Source organism: Dermacentor andersoni, unplaced genomic scaffold, assembly GCF_023375885.2.
Source record: "Dermacentor andersoni unplaced genomic scaffold, qqDerAnde1_hic_scaffold ctg00000042.1, whole genome shotgun sequence".
In the NCBI taxonomy this organism is placed as follows: Eukaryota; Metazoa; Arthropoda; class Arachnida; order Ixodida; family Ixodidae; genus Dermacentor; species Dermacentor andersoni.
Window position 1 is genome coordinate 1,670,866 of NW_027314756.1, and position 20,904 is coordinate 1,691,769.

The window sequence follows — 20,904 nt, forward strand, 5'->3', positions numbered from 1 at the left end:
GACCTTCCTTAGGGTGTCTGCGATTCATGGCATCAAAAAGGTTGTTAATTCGCACTGTGAAATCGACGGTGCCCGACATTTTCAAGGCCCGGTGTACCTTTGTTAGAATGCAACTCTAAATCTTCGCAACACTAATACTAATTTCACGGCTTGCTCACACGAATAGCATAGCTTGTCGTCGCACAAAAAGAATGAAAACAAGGGCGCAACGTGGCACCAACTGCTTCGACTTGACGGGGACCGCTCGTCCACAAATACGCAATAGGAGCCGGCTCGCCCGATTTGTCGGCCCCGCGACCGCTCCTGCCATCTGGTGGCGTGATGGAGCGGAGGTACCGAAGTTCAGCACAGCGAGTGCACGGCGGCGGCGCTCCGTCGTTCCACCTGTACTTCTAACACCGTGACATGAACTACCTGGCATTTTAGCGTTACCTCCTTTCCAACCTGCACGTTTCTTTTTGTCCCTTCGATGGCCTCTAAAGTGTTGCTCACACTTGATGCACCACCTGCTCTCAATATGGACATGGTCTGTTTTGTGGGAATCGCCATTTTGCAGGCCTTTCCACCCATGTGGATATAAACCTCATACACTTCAGACTATGTAATCACCTATGATAGCCTCCGCTGACGCCAAATCATGGCCGAGGAAGGCCACAAGCAAAATTTGCACACGGCTGCAGCAGGAAAAGACGGAACAGGGAGCATAAATTACGGTGCGTGTAAACAGGAAGTCTATGTCACTGTGCGGACTGCAGGAGCAGATGCTTACCTTGAGAGGGTTTTGGCCAATGCAACTGACCAGGCCGCCACATCCCAGAAATGTAACACGGCAACCATGACCAAGTGGTACAGTATTGAAATAAGGCTATGCAATCAAATCACTTCAGCATACCTCTAACATAACACATTGGCACTACAGTGCAGTCCACTTATAACGATATCGAGAAAGACGAAAAATATGATCGTTATAACCGATGATCGCTATATCTGGACTGCAGTTATCAAAAAAAAAAAAATTTAAACGCGTTTGCGCTCTTTACCTTTGCAGCTCTGAACTCGAATTCGCTACTTGCTCTAAAGAATAGATGATGTATACAGTAGGCCGTGAAAAACAAACTTTATTTCTAGCGCCAATGACCGTGTCAAGGATTAGGCGCGCCGAAATAGTCCGAAATCTGCACTTGCTTTTGCGGCAGCTTCAGCTTCACAACCGCGGTGTGCATAGATTCCAGCTGCTGCGCGAACACTGGCGGCAATCCTTTAGCATGCATAAAATCAATTAAGGAGTCGATCGACGACAGTGCACTTTGCGTGGACATCGTGGTCGGGGTCAAGGAGCCACTGTCGATCTCGTTGTCACTGTCGCTGATGCCGTCGCCACCGTCGCACAACTTTGCGTCTGTCGAAACAGCACATTTTCGGCGATCGCCTCGTCGGTGACCTCATCGCAGAACGAGGCAGCACTGTCTGCAGTCAAAAACTCCTCCTTCGACACACCACCTGTGTCACCAGTAGGAACGAGCTCCCAGAGCTCGGTTATGTCAGCGACTTCCACCGGGTCGGTCTCAGCGGGTTGGGGATGTTCGTCCTTACGCACAAAGCCCGCCTTCTTGAAGCAATTGGTGATGAACCACTGGTAAAGCACCTCTTCAACATCGGCGTACAAAGGGTATCTAACCCCTTTTCCGCTGATCGGAATGGCCGCTGATAGCTCCTGCCTTCACAATCGCGGTGCTCCCGGTTTTCAAGATGGTTGATATCGTTAACTGGACGAGCTCATACTTCTCCACGAGGGCGCTCACCTTGAAGCCGCATCGAGAGTCCTGCAAAATATCCATCTTCGTGTCAAGCGACACAGCTTTGCGCTTTGTCGGCGCCATCTTCGAACTGGGTTGAACCGTTGGTTGCACGCTGCTTCGGTGGCGTCAGCCTGCTATCGCGAGAGAGATGCGGGACGGGCGCCATCGCGCCGCTTTGCTTGTCGCTTCTTTTTTTCTTTCTCTCTCTTTCGGAGCGACTGTAGCCGACGCGCATGAAGCAGCTAGCGCCATCTTGTGGCGCGCTGCGCCAACGTTGGCTGCGCCTACTCGTGCGCGGGCGGGGCGAGACGCGCTGCGCGGTAATGGCGGCAGATACGAACTTGCGGAGGTAAACATCGCCTCGTCTCGACATCGTTCGTTTCAGGGAACTAAGCAACGCAAACGTTACGATTATTTGGCACGGAAAACGCCGTCCAGACTGCAAAATTTTGATCGTTATATCCGATATGCGGTGAATAACCTATCGTTATAAATGGTTTTTTTCCCCATAGACCTAATGCATAAAATGACACTCTCATGTCGACCCATCGTTATAACCGATATATCGTTATATGTGGTATCGTTATAAGTGGACTGCACTGTATACACTGGCTATGATCCACATGACAACAGTGAGCATACATGCACACGGGTTGCTTATGGCACATTCAACCGTCCGACTGCAGGCATAGTGGTTGCCTTCGTTGCACATGGTGGTCTGGTAACAAGCAACAACCAGCAGCGCAAGCAGATTGGACTGTGTGTCCCACGTGTTTGCACCGACAGTCACCGTTGAAGATGAGCAACTTGCTTTGCGAAGCAATCGGGTGACGCAAGCATCTGCTGCCGCAGCCAACACAGCGACATGGAGTGCCCGGCATTTTAGCGTTACCGCCTTTCCAACCTGCATGTTTCTTTTTGTTCTTTCGCATGCCACTAATGTGTAACTCACACTTGGTGCCCCACATTCTCTAAATATGGGCATGGTCGGTTTTGTGGACATCACCATTTTGCAGCCACTTTTGCAGGCCTTTCCACACATGTGGATATCAACTTCATACACTTCGGACCATGTAATCACGTATGATAGTCTCCGTTGATGCCAAATCGTGGCCGAGGAAGGCCACAAGCAAAATTTGCACACGGCAGCAGCAGGAAAGGACGGAATGGGGAGCACCAGTCACGGTGTGTGTAAATTCGGAGTCTATGTTGCTGTGCAGACTGCAGGAGCAGGTGCTTGCGTCGAGAGACTGTTTCCCAATGCAACTGACCAGGCTCCCACGTGCGAGAAACGTAACACGATGATGAGTATCAAGTCGGACAGCAGCGAAACAAGATTCCGCAATACGTAGATCGCTTCAATGTAGCTTGCACAAAAACACAGGCTGTCGAGCAAGAATACCAATTCTGAACGAGACTAGGGATTAAATATGGGAATGAGAAAGCTTGCATTCAAGAAAGAAGCCATTCTACCTTGCAAGCACTGAAAGCCAAAATCATTAAGAATTAAAGTTTAATGCTACATAGCACACAGTGCAAATGTTAATGCAAGACACACGCCAATGCCGCATCAACTATTTCAGGAGAGGAATTGCACATGGCGACGTACACTAGAAAATACTGCTACACATATAATAATATTTGGGGTTTTACGTGCCAAAACCACTTTCTGATTATGAGGCACGCCGTAGTGGAGGACTCCGGAAATTTTGACCGCCTGGGGTTCTTTAACGTGCACCTAAATCTAAGCACACGGGTGTTTTCGCATTTCGCCCCCATCGAAATGCGGCCGCCGTGGCCGGGATTCGATCCCGCGACCTCGTGCTCAGCAGCCCAACACCATAGCCACTGAGCAACCACGGCGGGTGCTACACATATGTTATGCTACTACAGTAGACTGACTGGTATGAAGTATGAGCAGAGAATTGGTTGACCTTTAATTTTTGGATGAGGAAGAGGAAGGATCTTTAACAAGAATGTGGAATGAAAAAGCTTACATTCATTGAAAAAAGATTATACTTAGCACAAATGGTATTTGACAAGGCCATGAAGCTCATTAAGGAAGGGCAAGCTGACGGAACTCTTTTGGCCAGCGTCGTCTGTGCTTGTTCAGAGGTTGCAGGTACATCTGAAGACACAGAATTTTTGTTGTTGGGGTACCTGGATGACTCGGCCAATATCCGTGCTGGGTGAATGATGGCGAAGGCTCTTTTTACTCTTGACACAGTCATCTGTAGACTTGATATCTCGTCCAAATACTTCTGGAACGACTTCTTTGTTCGTGGTGTAAAGCCTTGCGAATTCGGCTCCAGCCCCGTCCTGTTGGTGTCGATGGGGGTTCCCGTGATGACCAAGATGTGCTTGGCACAGACTCTGTTGGGACAGAACAGTGACACATGAGATACAGCAGAGATTATCCAAAGTCATGTAGTGTTTTCTTTTATGTTCGAACCAATTATGCTGAACTGTAAATACGAACAAACGTTCATATCATCTGCTACAAACAAATTACATGTATCTCAAGACTAGCAAGCCAATACATCATATATCAAGCATATATATTTCTGAACCAGGTGTTGTTTACCTTGTAGTAGCAGTCAAAGTCGACACAATGACCTTGTAGCAGGCAGCAACTTCTCTTTAGTGCGTGGAGTTTGTTGCTTTATACTGGTGCCGTCCTCATTACTGCATGTCTGGAACAGAAATTTGGGCTGCATCAGAAATGGAATAAGCACAATTTTACAATATGAAATGCGAAAAGGTGTAACATATACATTGTAATGGTTTGTGACTACAGAACACATGCAAATGTACACTGTTTGTTCTAGGGTGCTTAGCAGCATGGTCAATAAATATTGCTACTCTCCATAAAATTGATGCCTGCCTAACTACAATGCATGTCAACAGCTTGAGTATTATTAAGATCACAAATAAGAGCATTTGTGCGCTCATTTATACACTAGAAGAGATCACATTGCTGGTTTCTTGAGCAAATGCATGAAAGACATGAAGCTATTAGAAATGATGCATTCTTTTTCTGCATGAACATGATGCACCGCTTCACTACTGCAAAAATAAATGTTCTGAGGTAAACCAAACTGAACTGAAAGAACATTTGGAACCAACAGGTACGAAATATGGGGGAATTATCATTCGTGAAATTGTTTGATACATTAAATTCACTACTTTAGCTTCAGTTTATCAAAGGGTTATTCGGTTCTGTGGACGAAAGAACTTGCAGGCCGACTCGAAAAAATATACATTGATAAGGCTACTCTGTCACCCATGGCTACGGCTACAACGAGATAAAAAATGTGACGTACGTTCCGATATCGCTTTCTCTTTCGTGAATTCACAACTAAAAGTTTATTTCGGAAACAGCAACGGAGGGTCCTGACTGCCCATATGTAATGCAGCATCTAGTTCGTTAACTTGGCTCCGCCTGTAAGTTAACGAGAGCAATATGACATAAGGATTCAGGCAGCGATATTAAACAACTCACCGGTACTGCTGTCCTTAGTCGCAGAATGCGTTTCCCGTTTTGATGCAGATGCATGGCTCACGACCAAAACGTAGCTTTCGGGCTTACACGTCCGCTTGCAAACACGTCACTTCACCACAAGTTAAATAACGGGAGACATCGAAGCACAATAAACTAGCTTTAGCAAAAAGAAGCAACCAGTCTAAGTGTACGAACGAATGAATCCGTGCCGCTATGCACTCGAAAATACCAGTAAAAATTTTAAATCCAGGCCAGAGGTCACGTGGAAGATAGATGATGCTGAACGCTATTTGCGTTTATAATGACAAAAAACACTAGACTTACTAATTAAAAGTACAGTATCTAGTTAGCAATGATAATTTTATGGCCTATTTTATGTAATAAACATGCTTCGGTAACTGTAGGAGAAAGTTTGTAAGAAAAAATTTCGCTTATTACGGCACCCCTAGCGGGAGATATTGAAACTAACTCGGGCATCCCTTGAGTGCTTCAACTATGCTTGTTTGATTAGCAGCGGCGCGTGGTCGATTTTTTTCGCCCTCTGTGGCCATTTCTTGAACTTGAGTGTGTGCGGGGCCAGGGAGAAAGTGATTGTGGAGAAGAAAAGGCAGTATTTCAGCACAGCGGGCGTCGCGGCCGGCTGCTGGGGGGGAGAGAGATACGCTTCCCCAGCATGACTAGAGGTGACACCACTGAGAAGTGAGAGAGAAAGTGATTGTGGAGAAGAAAAGGCTCTATTTCAGCACAGCGAGTGTCGCGGGCGGCTGCTGGTGAGGGAAAGAGCAAAGAGACCCGCAGCACTTTTCTTTCGTCTGCCATTCCGTCCCGCACTTCGCGAGGGTCGTCGTATAACGGGGGTCAGGCTTGAAATTGCATCAGATAACCGGGGTTTTTAATGCATTGCTTCTATGGGGACTTCGCCGGGACTGCGCTAATCTGTTGTAAAACCCGTGTCGTCGCAAAACCGGGGGATGTATAACCGAGGTTCCACTGTACATGTAAAAGCAGAATTTGTTTTTCTCAGCAACCACTGCACCAAATGTGACAAAGTTTGTTGCATTTAAAAGAAAAGCTTAAAGCCTAGTGACTGTTGGTTTCGAATTTTTTATTTACATCGTCAATTTTTTATTAAAAATTGACAAAAATTGAAAATTTTCAGGAAACGAAACTATCAAGTTTACAACTCTGTAAGTCAGCAATTAAAAATGATATCACAATTCTGTGAATTGCATCTGATAGTACATCTAAAGCAGACAAAATGGATATGTTACGCATGAATCTTAAACAAATTTAGCAATATGAAAATGTGCATAACGTAACGAATTCACATAACCTATAAATTGGCATATCGGATTTGTCTGCTTTGAATGATCTAATGGATGCTGTTTACAGAACTGCGATATATGTTCTTGATGCAGAGTTATTAATTTGTAAACTTCATGCTTCTATATTTTTCTAACTGTCGAATTTTTGAAAATCTTTTAAAAGGTATTCAGGCCCTAAATCGAAATTCCGCTTCCAACATTCACTAGAATTCAGCTTTCTCTCTCAAATGCAACAAATTTCATTAAAATCGGTCCAGGGGTTACCTCAGAAAAACGTTTTTGCGTTTTATATGTATTTGAATAGGCCACGTCGGAGTTGGGCCCGAGCTAAAGCTTCCTTTTAACGGTGTTCCACTATGATATTTGATACTAATGGATATATCACTCATATGTTTGATGTTTATTGTTTATGCTTTTCATGTAGTACTTCATTGTTTCGCACTGCACTAATTTTATTCATATAACTTCTTATTTTTCCTTCTTTTTGCTGTACACATTTATTGTTCTGATTTATTAAAGAGCGTCATTGCAATGTTGCACCGTGGAACCTTTTCTGAATGTTCAACCTGTGTCTGTTCTTCATTATGCAAGCTTATATGCAAAACACCTCAAATACTACAAGCCAAGTTAACTGCATGCCGCCTTGAGATACTGGCACCTAAAGTCTCTGCAGGAAACCTTTCTTGTGTGCAACAGGATAGGACTTGTAGCCCAAACAGTAAGAAGCTTGTAGTACAGGCACATAGGATGTATAGCTTGATCACTGCAAGCAGTACAACCTTATATATTTCAAATTTTCCAGCCCACTGTGGTGGTTCAGTGGCCATGATGGCATTGCACTGCGGAGCACAAGGTTGTGGGTTAGACTCCCAGCAGCGGCAGCTCCATTTTCATGGGGTTGAAATTCGAAAAACACCCGTGTACTTGGATTTAGGTCCACGTTAAAGGAGCCCAGGTGGTCAAAATTAATCCAGAGCCCTTCACTGCGGCATCTCTCGTAGCCGAAGTCTTGCTTTGGAATGTTAAACACTATGAATCGATCATACAATGAACCAAAGTTTCTGATTACTCCAATATTATTGTGTCACATTGTAGTGCTCTTTGTCTGTAGCTACACTGAGGCCGGAGCATTGTATTTAATAAAAAAATGGCATTGTTTTCCCCTCTGCCTCTGAAAAGGATGCACTGGAATGGGCAGTGAAGTGTGGCCTATGGGGCCACGCCCTGTCGCTTGCTTCGAAGATGGATGCTAGGACGTATGCAAGCATCATGACTCGTTTCACCAATGCCCTGGCCATCAACGACCCGCTGCAGACCCTGTATCAGCATCTGTCTGGCCGGCAGCCTGCTGCCGTCACTGTGAGTAACAAGCACTCGCTAGGCTAGAGTGGGAAAAAAAAGCATGTGGGCTCAACAAAGGCGCACACTTCAAGCGTGAACCTCCTACTTTATATTGCTGTATCAAAGCATGTGTTGTTGGTATTGCTGCAAATATGGAGAGAGTGGGTGCATACACAGTTGGCTGCAAAAGTTTACGGGACACGGAATTTGCGAAGAAGCTGAATTCTCACAATGGCTGGTCACATAGCCTTGAATTCAAAGTTTCAGTTTGTAGTAGTAGCTTTTGCGACCTACACAGTGATCCTGTAAATTAGAAGTGCCATGGCTTAACAGAGCAGAGATTCACATTTGCCGTGGAACCTGTATCTTTTAAACTTTTGTGAACAACTGTGCATGCCTGTGGCTGTTCAAGTGTGTACTGGGGCAGTAATTGTGCGACCTTCTTTAGAATCTTCTTATCTAGGCATGTAGGAATAGGTGAATAGTCTTGTTTATGACTGCCAGGCTTTCTGGGGGCCTTTGCATGTTCAATACCAGGTTTCCTTTTCTTTCTCTTTTTCTTCCAGCTGATGACTCGCATTTTATGCTAGTGGTGTACTAATACATTAGGACCTAGTTAATACCCTGTATTCTTGTGTAACGGCCACACGCCTAAATTTGGGTGTAAATATTTCAGAAAAATAATGCTTGGCCGCGCCCCATTTTTCTAATGCACGCACTTTGTCAACCACAGCTGCATGGCGATATCTCCAAACTGTGTAGATGTGATTACAGATGCGTTTCAGTCTCCTCTTCAGTTGTAATTGCAGTTGATCTTTTTCCAGTGAGCCCATTGACTTAAACTTTCGCATCATCATGAAATTAGTTTCCCTGTGCACCGCAGTTTGTGCTGTCAGACTTTTCGCCTGTGTCATCTTTCGTAGACAGCTTGCTGCATACCACTGTGTGTGAGCACCACATAGCGGGGAGCTCTTGCTTCGTCTGTATGTTCTCACTCCCGCGCCGCCTGAAAAGTATGTAGTTCGATGGTAACATTCAGTTCACGTTTGTGGGGTCTCAGGCGGGCTCTTGGAACAAAGGAACGACAACACAGTAGTGGAAACAAACCAAAGGGGCATTTATTGCACCTTCTACACAATAATCCAGTTAGCCAAATTACAACCAATGGAACATGTCTACGGGCTCTGACGAATCGAGGAAGCCCGACTCACCGCGCAAGGATATTGAGCTAATATGTTCACCTCTGCCAAAAGACCAACACCTAAGTCATTTGCGAGTGCATTCATGTGAGTTGAGGCGCGTTCGAATGGCCGTGTTCCTCTATCCCGGTGTCCCGTGAAGCGTGCTGACGTGCTTCGGACAGCCATGCATAATGCCATCTCCAAGCCAATGATAAGGAAGCAAATTTCTTTTGCGCCGATGTATGCACACCATGAGGTGGCGCTCGCAACGGAACACTTGCGCCATCGCTCGTACTACTGCACAATTACACTGACTTCTGATGCGTTAAGTGCTATGCGGGAAAGTTAGATTCCAGACAACATCAGGGGGCACAAGAGCGTCGAGTGTTCCCGCATGACCTGTGCAAAAAGTAAGACCAAGGGAGTTTTTTTTTTCACTGTGCAACCTTATGGGCAGCGGAACGTGACGTCCAAGCCGGTGTCCAAGGTCTGCTTCACCTTTGAATAGAGTGATATCAGCACGGTCCCTCGAAGCTTCTCGCAGGGCATATCGATCTCCTCTTTGGTTGTTTCTGCAGTTGTTGACTAAGGACCAGTGAAATTTGTATCCTGGCACCACATAGCTTGTCCTGTAGAGCTGTGCACATATATTTGTGCAGCGTATGCATACCACTTCAGCTATTGCTCAAGGGCTGCACACTTGGTAATTACTGGGAAATTGTGCAGTTAATTTTCGTTGCTAATGTGCCAGCTGGAAGTTGTATAAATGCTATTGACTCTAACACTAAGTTCACATTTTGTGTGAAAACTCTGGTAGTTCTTTAATTCTGCAACCTTACACACGTCGCGACGTCAAAGCCAGCATCTGAAGATCGCTTATTCTTGTAATAGTATGCCTGTGATGAACCAGATTCCAGCTGCTACATCTTTGTGGCTGCCTGCCAGTGGTAACAAATGGGGCAGTAAATAAAGCTAAAATAAAGGCTTCCCAAGGTTGTTGCACACGGCGACAAGCGTGTCAGTTTTTCAAGGCAGATACAAATTTGCTTACTTTTTACTGTCTATGGGGCACGTCTAAGAAATACAGGCTCAAATGTAGGAAAAAAGACTGCTGCCCTTGCAAAAGAATGTATAGGGTACGTACCTGCATAAAATGAAGAGCCGTCCAATTCAACTCTTTTTGGATACATTTGAATTTCTTCGTTGGACAGATGGTACAGACCACAGTGGATGTTGTTTCTGTTCAGAAGATGCTCCTAGGGGTAGATAGCTCTACTTACCAAATTCGACTCCTGAGTGCTTGTATTTTCAAGTTCAGGGCTCTCGTATTTTTTCTTATAATGTGTGTACTCTTCATTTGCATAATGTCTTCGGTGATTGTGTGCCCTAAGTAAGTGTATCCATGCATATGTGCAGTGCATAGCGGATGAAAAGTGGGGTGACTGGCGGCCCCATTTAGCCATGATCCTGTCCAACCCATCGTCACGCCCAGAAGTGGATGCTCGGAGCATCACCACCTTAGGGGATGTGCTTGGTGAGTGTCGCGAAGTCTAGAAGTGCAAATTTGTGACTTCCATCTTTTGCATAACTCTTAGCATGTGTAACTATGATATTTTGTAACTTTGAAAAAAACCTTGTATTAGGTAAGTAGGCTAAGCACAGACTGCGTGTAGCGTAGGTTGCCGCGTATTTTTGTGTATTTTTGCTTTCATCCTGCCTGTTTTGTTTCTTATACATATTTGATTTGCACTCTTGTATGCAACTTGATTAGGTCAAGAATTTATTTTTGTCTTGAAAGGAATCTGCAATTGCGAGAGAAAAGATGCATAATATTGCAAGTAAAATATACTTAATATGTCTAAGTATGCAGCACTAATATACCGTATTTACTTGCATAATGATCGCACTCGCGTAACGATCGCACCTCAGAATTTTGTCGTCAAAATTCGATTTTTTTCTTTCCCGTGTAATGATCGCACCCTGAACTTGCCGCAGCGGTATGTCGTGTGCCACGTCTAGCTAATGATGATCGCGCTTACCATCTGTCGAATGCTTCGAATGCTACACGAACGACTCTTCGAGACATACCAAGTGGTCTGCACGCACCAAAAATTCTTAAGCAGGTGCCCCATTTCATTCCTTTCATCACTTTTCGCACTTCCATGAAAAAAAGAAAGCTACAACCAAACTTGCCTTGGCTTTATTATTTGTCGGCTTTATCATGGTTGTGGTCAACAACAACAAAAAAGCTGCCTTTCGATTCTTCTCGTCTGCACTCGTGGGCACGCAACAAATCGTGAGCGGCAATGATAATAGCCACGTTTACACTGATACGTCAGAACTGTACCCTATTCATACGCCGACACTTGTAACACAGCTAAGATATTCGCCCACCGAAACGTGCTGTATTAGGATAGTAGTGAAGACAAATGCTGCAGTTTCTGCAGCAAAACCACCATGTGTTTCTATGTCACTGGCACCTAAGCACGCCCACCTCTATTTTTGTCCCCTCAAAGTGGACATGGCTACGTTAATGTCGCAGACTTCCCGATATTAATGATATTATTCATTACTGATACGGAAAAAACTGTTTCAATGCGCGTAATGTACTCACGAGAAGAAAAAAAAATTTCGTTCGGCGCGTTCGGCTTGCTCCATTGGCCGCCATTTTTGTTTTGGTGTCTCGCACTGTTACAGCAGAAGCTGCCTGTTTGTTGACCTGTTGTCATCCCGCAGCAAATGCGGGATGAAAAAAAAAAGAAATTTCTTTTCGCGGGAAATTTAACCCGCGTATTGATCACACCCCTGAATTTGCGTCAATTTTTTTGACAAAAAAGTGCTATCATTACGCGAGTAAGTACGGTATATGTTGGTGGTGCCATCACCACACTGAGGAAGTTGCATGTTTGATTCACTCCTTGATTCCCACTTGTCGCGGGACGGGTAGTGCACTTCCTGAGGAGTGCATTTATGAATTAATTAATTAACGGTGCCTGTCCTTATCTTCCTCTGAATGCAGCGAGTCGTGGTTGCCTCTCAGCAGCGCACTTCTGCTACCTGATGGCCCAGGTGGAGTTTGGCACATACGCCTGCAAGTCAAGCAAAATGGTGCTGCTTGGATCCAGCCACCACACGTGTGTAAATTTTTTTCTTTACTGCCATTACAAAACTTTCCCAGGCTCAGTGCAAGTTCCATATGACTTATAAACCAAAGTGCCATACTTAATCATTTGCAGGGTGTATTTATTTTTGTCTTTCCAGGAAAAAGAAGAAATGGCTGTAATTGCTGTTTGTTTTAAGTACGAATCTGAGGCTGTGGCTAGCATAGCCTCAGATTCATGATGGCATTAAGGGAGCTTGATAAGCTCCCAAGAAAGCTTGTTAGACTGTACCAATTGCATCATCACGATGCAGAAATTTTGTTCTCTTTGTGCGGTGCAATGGTTAAAAAGGTAATGTGCGATTGTGTTTGCACAAAACTGTGACTATTGCGAAAAGAACTGTGCCATTATATTTTACAGCCATTTTAATTGCCGCCTAATTACTATCACACACAGCCACAAGGAAGGTGTTGTAATCATTGGAATGATGCATCAGCATACCAAGCACATTGCACACCAGCATTCATCTCGCACTAGTTGTAATCATAGAAGTGATTCCATGGCCTCCAGGATCGCACTGGGTAACGCCCGATTGTGGAGGCCATGGTGTTCCAACTTTTGCTATGTAAAATCGATCTCCTGCTGCTATTGTGCACCGCAGTATTATGCCATGTGAGAGTGAAATGGGTCATTCAGAGTTGTGAAAATTCGAGTTGAGAGTAACAGTCTTCTTGCTTGTATTTCGCATTTTCTGCAACCGATAACTTCGGTTTGTGTGCATTGTCATACAGTTAAACCTGGATATAACGAAGTTGACAAAAGCTCGCAATTTTTCGTTACATGCAGGTTTTCGTTACATGCAGGTTTCGCGTGAAGGCTCGTACGAAGGATGCAGAAACGAAACCAAATAGCTCAATATATCCGTGAAGGTGAACTCACCCGTCAATCATTTATTTGACACTAAAAAACTGCGTAATTTCCGCTTGCTTCTTCGGCACGAGTGTAGGCACAACACGCCGCTCCAAAGAGGCTAAATCGTGTAGAGCTCCTTCATCGTCGAGCGAGCCGACGAAACGGCGCATAACGTCCATTGCGTTCATCACCTCCTTTGCAGTAGGCACGTCACACGGATCTGCCTCACAAGCACCATCATCACCGCCATCCGGATTTTGCACGCTTTCAGCTACTGCTGCATCAGACATTTCTTCTGTAGTCACGGCGGCGTTGTCGGCAAACAAAAAGTCAGTCAGTTCAACGTCGTCGGGTACACCACCGTTAGTACATAGCTCGTTCCACGCTTCGGCCACATTGGACGGAGTAGAAAAGTCTTCCTCCTCCTCGTCGGCACCAGCCCGTGCGTTTTTGGCTATTCCGGCCTTTAAAAAGCAATTCGCGATAACTTCTGCCCTGACCTCTTGCCAGGAGGCAGCAAGCATCTCGACTGCTTGATAAATGTCGATCTTCATCTCCCGTTCCAGACGGATGTCGAGAAGTATTTTCAGGATTAGTCGGCGCCGGTAACAGCATTTAAAACTGTTAATGACCCCTTTGTCCAGGGGTTGTATTAGGGACGTGCAGTTGGCCGGGAAGTAATGCAGTTCGATGTTCGACAGCTGCAGGCCCTCAACGTGGTGCGCCGAGCAATTGTCCAGCAGTAGGCAAACTTGACGGCCTTGCCGCTTGACGTCCTGGTTAAATTCCTTTAACCACTCAGAAAATATTGGCAGAGTCATCCACGCTTTGGAATTCGCCACATACTTCACGGGCATACGCTTCGTTCCCTTAAAACACCTGGGACGGGCACTTTTGCCGACAACTAGCGGGACTCGCTTGTCTGTGCCGTCGAGGTTGGCACACAGCAGAATCGTTATGCGGAGCTTGCTCTGCTTTCCACCGCGGCAGTCATCGCCTTTTAACGCTAGCGTGCGGCCCGGAAGCATTTGATAAAATAGAGCTGTCTCGTCGGCATTGTAGACATCAGCCGCCTCGAAGCGACTCAGGATTCCAGGCAGCTTGTCAGCCACCCACGAAGCAGCAGCATCGCTGTCTGCGGAGGCAGATTCGCCGCTGATTACTCTTCCGACGACACCGTGCCGGCTCTTAAATCCCTGCAGCCACCCGTTGCTTGCCTTGAAATCGTCATGACCCAAGATACACGCAAAATCCTTTGCCTTCTGTTGCAAGATCGCGCCACTTATGGGTACATTTCTGGCTCGCGTGTCCAAAAACCACGTGAACACTGCCTTGTCCACATCAGTGTATGTGGACAGCTTCAGTCTTTTTTTCTTCGAGCTTGTTCCCGACTCCACTGCGTTTCTGATGCTGTGTTCCGCACTCAAAATCGTTGATAGTGTGCTCGCTGGAATGCTGAAACGGGTGGCAACGTCCTTCTTCTTCTCGCACGCGGAGACTGCATTTAAAATTGCGAGTTTGTCTTCAAAAGACAGAACTTTTCGTTTTCTGGCAGTAGAACTCATCACGACCAACCGACGACGCAGTTAGAAGCGGAGACGCACGACTACACGCCGACAGGCAGGCCTAGCACCTCCAAAACAAGTCGGACAAACCAGTACCAGAGCACAGTTGACACACGCACACGTGCAGAACGCAGGACAACACTCAAGATGGCGAATGCAACGCATCCATAGAGAAAGAAAAAAAAAGTGACGGATATCGTTCATCATCGTCCCTCCCCCTCTCCCTTCCGGCGCCTTGGCAATGAAAGAACCGGCTATCAGCGTTGCTTTTCAAGTGAATTCTTACACATAAGTGTGTCTAAGCCGTTGAAACAAATGAAAATCACAAAATAAGAATGCTTGTCCTCAAATCCATACGAAACAAAATAATTCTGCAAGAGAAATCAGCTGCCGATACCAATGCCACCTGGTGCCACGCTAGACAAGCAAAGCCTGAAAAGACTGCTACGTTAGGCACGGAGCGGCGCTAGTTGCAGCCATCATCATCATCATCATCGCTAACTTTGCTCGGTCGCGGCAATCCCTGGCGTTCGCGTAGCTGCTGGCTCCTTACAGCATTAATATTCAATAATCTAGAGCATTTCTTCGGCCGAATTTTCCTTAAAAGTGCTAAAAGTAATGACTGATCAGCTTTGGGAGTTCGTTACATCAAGGCTAACCGCCGCAACGCGTTCGTTACATCAAGGTCGAAAATACATGGGCTTCAATGGGGGCAGCGTTGGGGAATTCAAAAACTTCGTTAAATCCAGGAATTCGTTACATATAGGTTCGTTACATCCAGGTTTAACTGTAATTCCTTTTTCTCTTAGTTCTTTGACAGGCTAACAAAAAGTCTAGGGCTAAAGTAGTGGCCTTAAAAAAGTGTTGCAGGGCCTCTTTAAGTCTGACCCATGCAGATCGCTTTCTGTGAGGAAAAACTATGGACTGTGCAGCTCACATTTATCTCTGCATAATATATCAAATCATTTATGCAGGCTGATATTCACTGTCCCTGCACTTCACTTGTCGATCACGCTTAATTCAGCCTTGCTCTGCTATCGGCTATCCTTCCTGTTAGCTTAATGGTAGAGAAAATGCACTGACAAGGCTCCAACGTTTGCTCCCCAAACTAGGACAATGTTTTCTTCAACTGAGGCCTCAACTGAAACTGTGACAAAACTTTGCTGCCAGCTGACATGGTGGCGAGCAGTAGGTTGTTGTGGCAAGGTGACCTCCAATACGTATTGTTCACGCTAGTAAACCGCTTTGGTGATTGGGTGTGAGATCACAGGCTAGACTGGTGGCTGAAAGCTGACATTGGGTCCGAGGGTGACATGCTGGCAACTACCACAAACATTTTCGTGAAAGTTTCTTATGTGCTTACTAGGTGGAATGATGAAAGCTTGTGTGTAGGCAGAAAGCTCCAAACTGAATTTGCACATGACAGCCGAATCTGACAGCGTTACAGAGTCAAAGATTGCACGCATATATCTGCACTTTGTGAAACTGTGTGCTACACGTGTCGAGCTGTGCGATGAGCGAAAGCGAGCCTCTCGTCCCCACAGTGTCGATCATCGCAATATTTTAACCCTATTAGGGTCGATCTTTTTCGCCATATCAATTTTTTTATTGCTGATTTAAATTCATCAGAGGCACCTGTCTCGAAAAAAATTTACTGTAATTTTTCTAGATTGACCATAAAGTGAGAAAAAGATATTTTGCGTTGGTGTATATGTACTGTTTATTCATAAATGGTAATAATTAACAACATTACTTCCATACAAACAGGTGTGCCACAAGGTTAGGTATTAGGTCTGTTGCTTTACTTGCTATACATAAACGACTTACCACAAGCTAGTTAACCACTTCCAAAATGCTTATGTATGCTGACACCGCCCTTATTATTACCGGAGAAAATATTTCAAATATAGAAGAAAAAATAAATAGTGATCTAGCCAGAACTGCTGATTAGTTTATGGCTAATAAACTTACCATTAATCCTAATAAAACTAAATGCATGGTATTCGATTCCCAAAATAGTACTGCTCCACATAATAATATAATGTTACATATTAATAATTGCCCCCTTGATTGTACTGACTTGTTCTCGTACCTTGGTGTCCTTCTAGACAGCTGCTTAATGTGGCAGCTTCAGCTAGATGGTGTCTGCTCTAAATTAGCTTCAAGTTGCTATGCCCTCGTGCAAGCTTGTGAATACTTTGACGTGTCAATACTCCGCATTTTATACTTTAGTGAACTGCCACCTTTTGTACTGTGTAGAATCCTAGGGTTTGACATATAACTTCTACCTTGAACGAGTACGGCGGTTGCAAAAACGAGCTATACGTACGATAACTTTCTCGCGATACTATGAACTAAGTAAACCCCTGTTTTCTATGCTAAAAATGTTGCCTTTTGATTTCGTACGGGTATTACAATTAGCCACATGTATTAACAATGTTATAAGATGCAACAAGCCATTCTCTATTTCGTTACTCTGCACCCCACAGTGCCACACTTGAAACCAAACTTTTGGTAACTTAAATATCCTGCCAATAAAAAATGCCTATGGCAAACGACTGCTACAGTATGCTGGAGCGAAGGTATGGAATGGTATTCCGCATTACATAAAGAACTCGCAGAACTTGCTGAGCACAATGATAAAGTATTATTTTGAAGTTATCTCTGCTTCTTAAACTGATCTTTATGTTCTGTTTTTGTTAAACCACGTACAACTATTATTTCATCTAGTTTTTCTTGTGTTTACTGCGAAGTGTTGCAATTTTTCTGTTTTTTGCTAACTTTTCAAAAAAACTAATAATAATACCTATGCAGTGCAGTCCACTTATAACGATATAAAATACGATCATTATAACCGATCATCGCTATATCTGGACTGGCATAAAAAAAAAAAGGCTGCCAAACATACCTTTTAAGCTCCGAAACCAAAATTGCCACTTACGATAAAGAATTGACATTGTAGAAGAAACCAGGCTGTGAAAAGTAAGATGTTTATTTATACACGTACCTCTAAACAGTGTGTCAAGCGTTAGGTGCACTGAAATAGTCAGAAATCTGCACTTGCTTTCACGGAAGTTTCAGGTTCACAACTACATCGCGTCCAGTGACTGCGCGAACTGTGGCGGCTATAATTTAGCGTGCGTGAAATCAGTGAGTGACTCTATCGGTGACAGTACACTTTGCGTAAACATTGGGGTCAGCTTCAAAGACGGGCCACTGTCAACCTCGTTGCCTCCGTTGCACAACGCCGCCGTCTGTTGCGACCACAGTCGCCCTGTCGGAGATTCTTTGCAGAACGATGCAGCGCTCCCTGCACTCGAAAACTTCTCCATCGAAGCACCACCTATTTTATCACCAGTAGCGACATGCTCCTAGTAGCGACATGCTCCATGTCAGCGGCTGCCACCGTGTTGTTTTCACACATGGGGGTGTCGCCCTAGAGCACAAAGCCCGCCGTTTCCGTTCATCGGCATGGTCACTTAGAACGATGCCTTCTAGCCTTCATGATCATGGTGCTTGTGGTTTTCAGAATCGTCTATGTCCTCGACTGCGCGAGTCTTGCAAAATTTGCAGCTTCGTCCCAAGTGACGTAGCTTTGCGCTTTGTCGGCACACCGACTGCTGCTTCCGTGGCTCATTTCTTCGCTCCCTGAGGAAGAGAGAGATTGTAGAAAGGGAGTGCAGGCGCAATTTGCTTCTCATTTTTTTTTTCTCTCTCTCTAGCGAGTGACGTGTCCGCGTCGCAGGTGAGCGATGCGGACGCGAAGCAGCTGGCGCCATCTTGTGGCATGCCGCGCCATCTTGCTATGCTCTGAATCGGCGCGCTGGCGGGACGCGCTGCGCGGTAGTGGCCCAGCAGATACGAACTTGCGTAGGCAAACTTTTCGCCCTGTCTCGGTTAAGGGGAACTTAAAAAAGCAGATTTCACGATCATTCTGCATGGAAAACGCTGCCCAAAAGGCAGAATTTTGATCGTTATATCCGATATGCGGTGAATAGCATATTTTTTATATAAGGTTTTTTTTTTTTTGCTCATAGCCCTAATGCATAAATTGATACTCTGAAGTCAGCTCATCGTTATAACCGATATATCCTTATGTGTGGTATCGTTATAAGAGGACTTCTCTATACAATAAGTTTTCATTTTGCAAATCGATGTACAGTGAAACCTCGTTAAACCGAAGTTGGCCGGAGCTCGGAAAAAGTACTAAACGGTAGTACTGCTTAACCGAAATAGCATGACATCGCCCACTTACCTGTCAAAAACGGAACTCTGAGAGAGTGCGATGAAAGGGAAAAAAAACGTGCAGTATTTATTTACTTCGCGCAACAAACATATTATTTTCGCTTGATGTCGCGGCGGCCTAGCAGCAACGACAGGGGCCTCAAACTTGCTGAAGCTGTGAGCCAATTTTTCAGCCAGCTCCCTCTTCTTGGCAAACACTCGCACGGCAGATTCCTCATTGGCATTGCATGTTCTCCGTGCACAGGTGCGGTAGCATTGCAGAAGTTGCGGGGTACCTTTTCATTGCGGGGTGCTATTCTCGTCACGACGATTGCATTCATGAGGCTGACGTAATGCGCAGCTTCTGCCACTGTCTGGCTTGAATCGCCCATGCTGTCGCTTTCCGTGTCATCCTTATCATTGTCACTAGGCGACATTTCTGCAACAACAGAGGCAACGATGGTGAAAAGTCTGGCCTCGTAGCCGACATCTCTTCGCGGTCACAGCAGCGCTGCCGAGCAACCTCTTCGCATTCCAACTGCTACACACCGTAGTCAACAGTAGGCCCATGTCGCGTGCCAGCGTCGACTTTTCGCGTCACGTTCGATAGCATGGCATGATAGTTTAGGCATGACGCAAGCTCCCGTTTGCACGACGCCACAACGCTCTTTGGCACGGCGCCGAAATGATGTTGATGTTGATGTGGCTTCATGTGCAAACGCACAGGGAGCTTGGAGGCCGTTGTGCAGGTGTCTGAGGCTTGTTGTTCTGCCGGGCCGCCCAATGGAGATGACGCACCGTTGTATTTGCACGATGAAAAGTGGAAACACTACATGTTAACCGATACTTATGCAATAAGCTGGTATGGTTTATGCGGTTACAAAACACATTATGTTCAATGGCCGCTGAGTCGGGGATTTGACTTTACTACTTTTAAAACGAAACTACTGTTGAAGCGGGTACGGTTTAACGAGGTTTTACTTTATTATGAAATAGGCTCCGTACTAGCCACTGGCTATGGGACCATACAGATTGTGCGTATCTTGTACAATGAAATGTTTGTGAGTGTAATAAATAAGTAAATAATGAAAGAAAGAAAAAGGATAACAACAATAAAGAAGAAAATAAACTTATGAGAATAAAAAGTTTTGATGCATTGTTATACACATAGTTCAAGGCTTACAAAATGCACACACGAGAAGATCTTTCGCAAGTCTCAAATGTTCCTGCTCTTACACTAATATTTATGTCCATAGCATAACCGAACTGCATAGGTGAGCGCACTCCAGAAAACTGTGCGGTTGTGTGCCTGTCTCTTACACTAATATTTACGTCCATAGCATAATCGAACTGCATAGGTGAGCCCACTCAAGAAAACTGTGTGGTTGTGTGCCCATCAAAAAAGCAATATGTTTGACCAACTTCCGCTAATCTCCATATTATCACCAACCAGAGGCAATTAGCTTTTGCGAGTCTCCAAAAAAAAAGAAAAAAGAAAGAAAGAAAGAAAACGTATGCACGGCGGCGGCGTTCGTATGTACACTCCTGTGAGCAATAAACGAGCGAGTGACAGGCGGTTGCCTTTTGAGCGATTAGTAACGATATAGCCATCAGTTTTGCGAGTGCAAGAAGCCAAAACCGCCCGCGGAACCAAATCAGCTTTCACATGTTCTACGGCACAATTGAGCAGAAGAGATTGTGCACATTAGAAGAAACCTTCTTCTAATTCTTTGGTATGCCTATGTTATCAGCACAACCAGTTCTACTTTTAATGGACCTGGCTATAACAGACTATCGGCTACAACAGACAAATATTGGGGCAAATTTTGCCTAGATGGCGTAAAAGTACAATGTATTTGACTGCTGTGATGCATGCATGCGGCAGTGTATTGCATGCGACCATTTCCGGCCCTGCGGAATGTGCAAAAATGCATGTTTTCTTAAAAAACAAATG

At 45.0% G+C, this 20,904-nt stretch overlaps 1 protein-coding gene across 6 annotated transcripts in view; it reads left to right on the forward strand.

The window, feature by feature from the left end:
* Window positions 1-20,904, forward strand: part of LOC140212784 (uncharacterized) — a 237,803-nt gene that overhangs the window by 112,841 nt on the left and 104,058 nt on the right. For all 6 annotated transcript variants that reach the window (XM_072285779.1, XM_072285783.1, XM_072285780.1 and 3 more), the window contains exons 22-24: window positions 7,806-7,985; window positions 10,565-10,682; window positions 12,168-12,282. In XM_072285779.1, coding sequence (XP_072141880.1) covers window positions 7,806-7,985; window positions 10,565-10,682; window positions 12,168-12,282 — 413 coding nt within the window. The remainder of the gene's footprint in view (window positions 1-7,805; window positions 7,986-10,564; window positions 10,683-12,167; window positions 12,283-20,904) is intronic.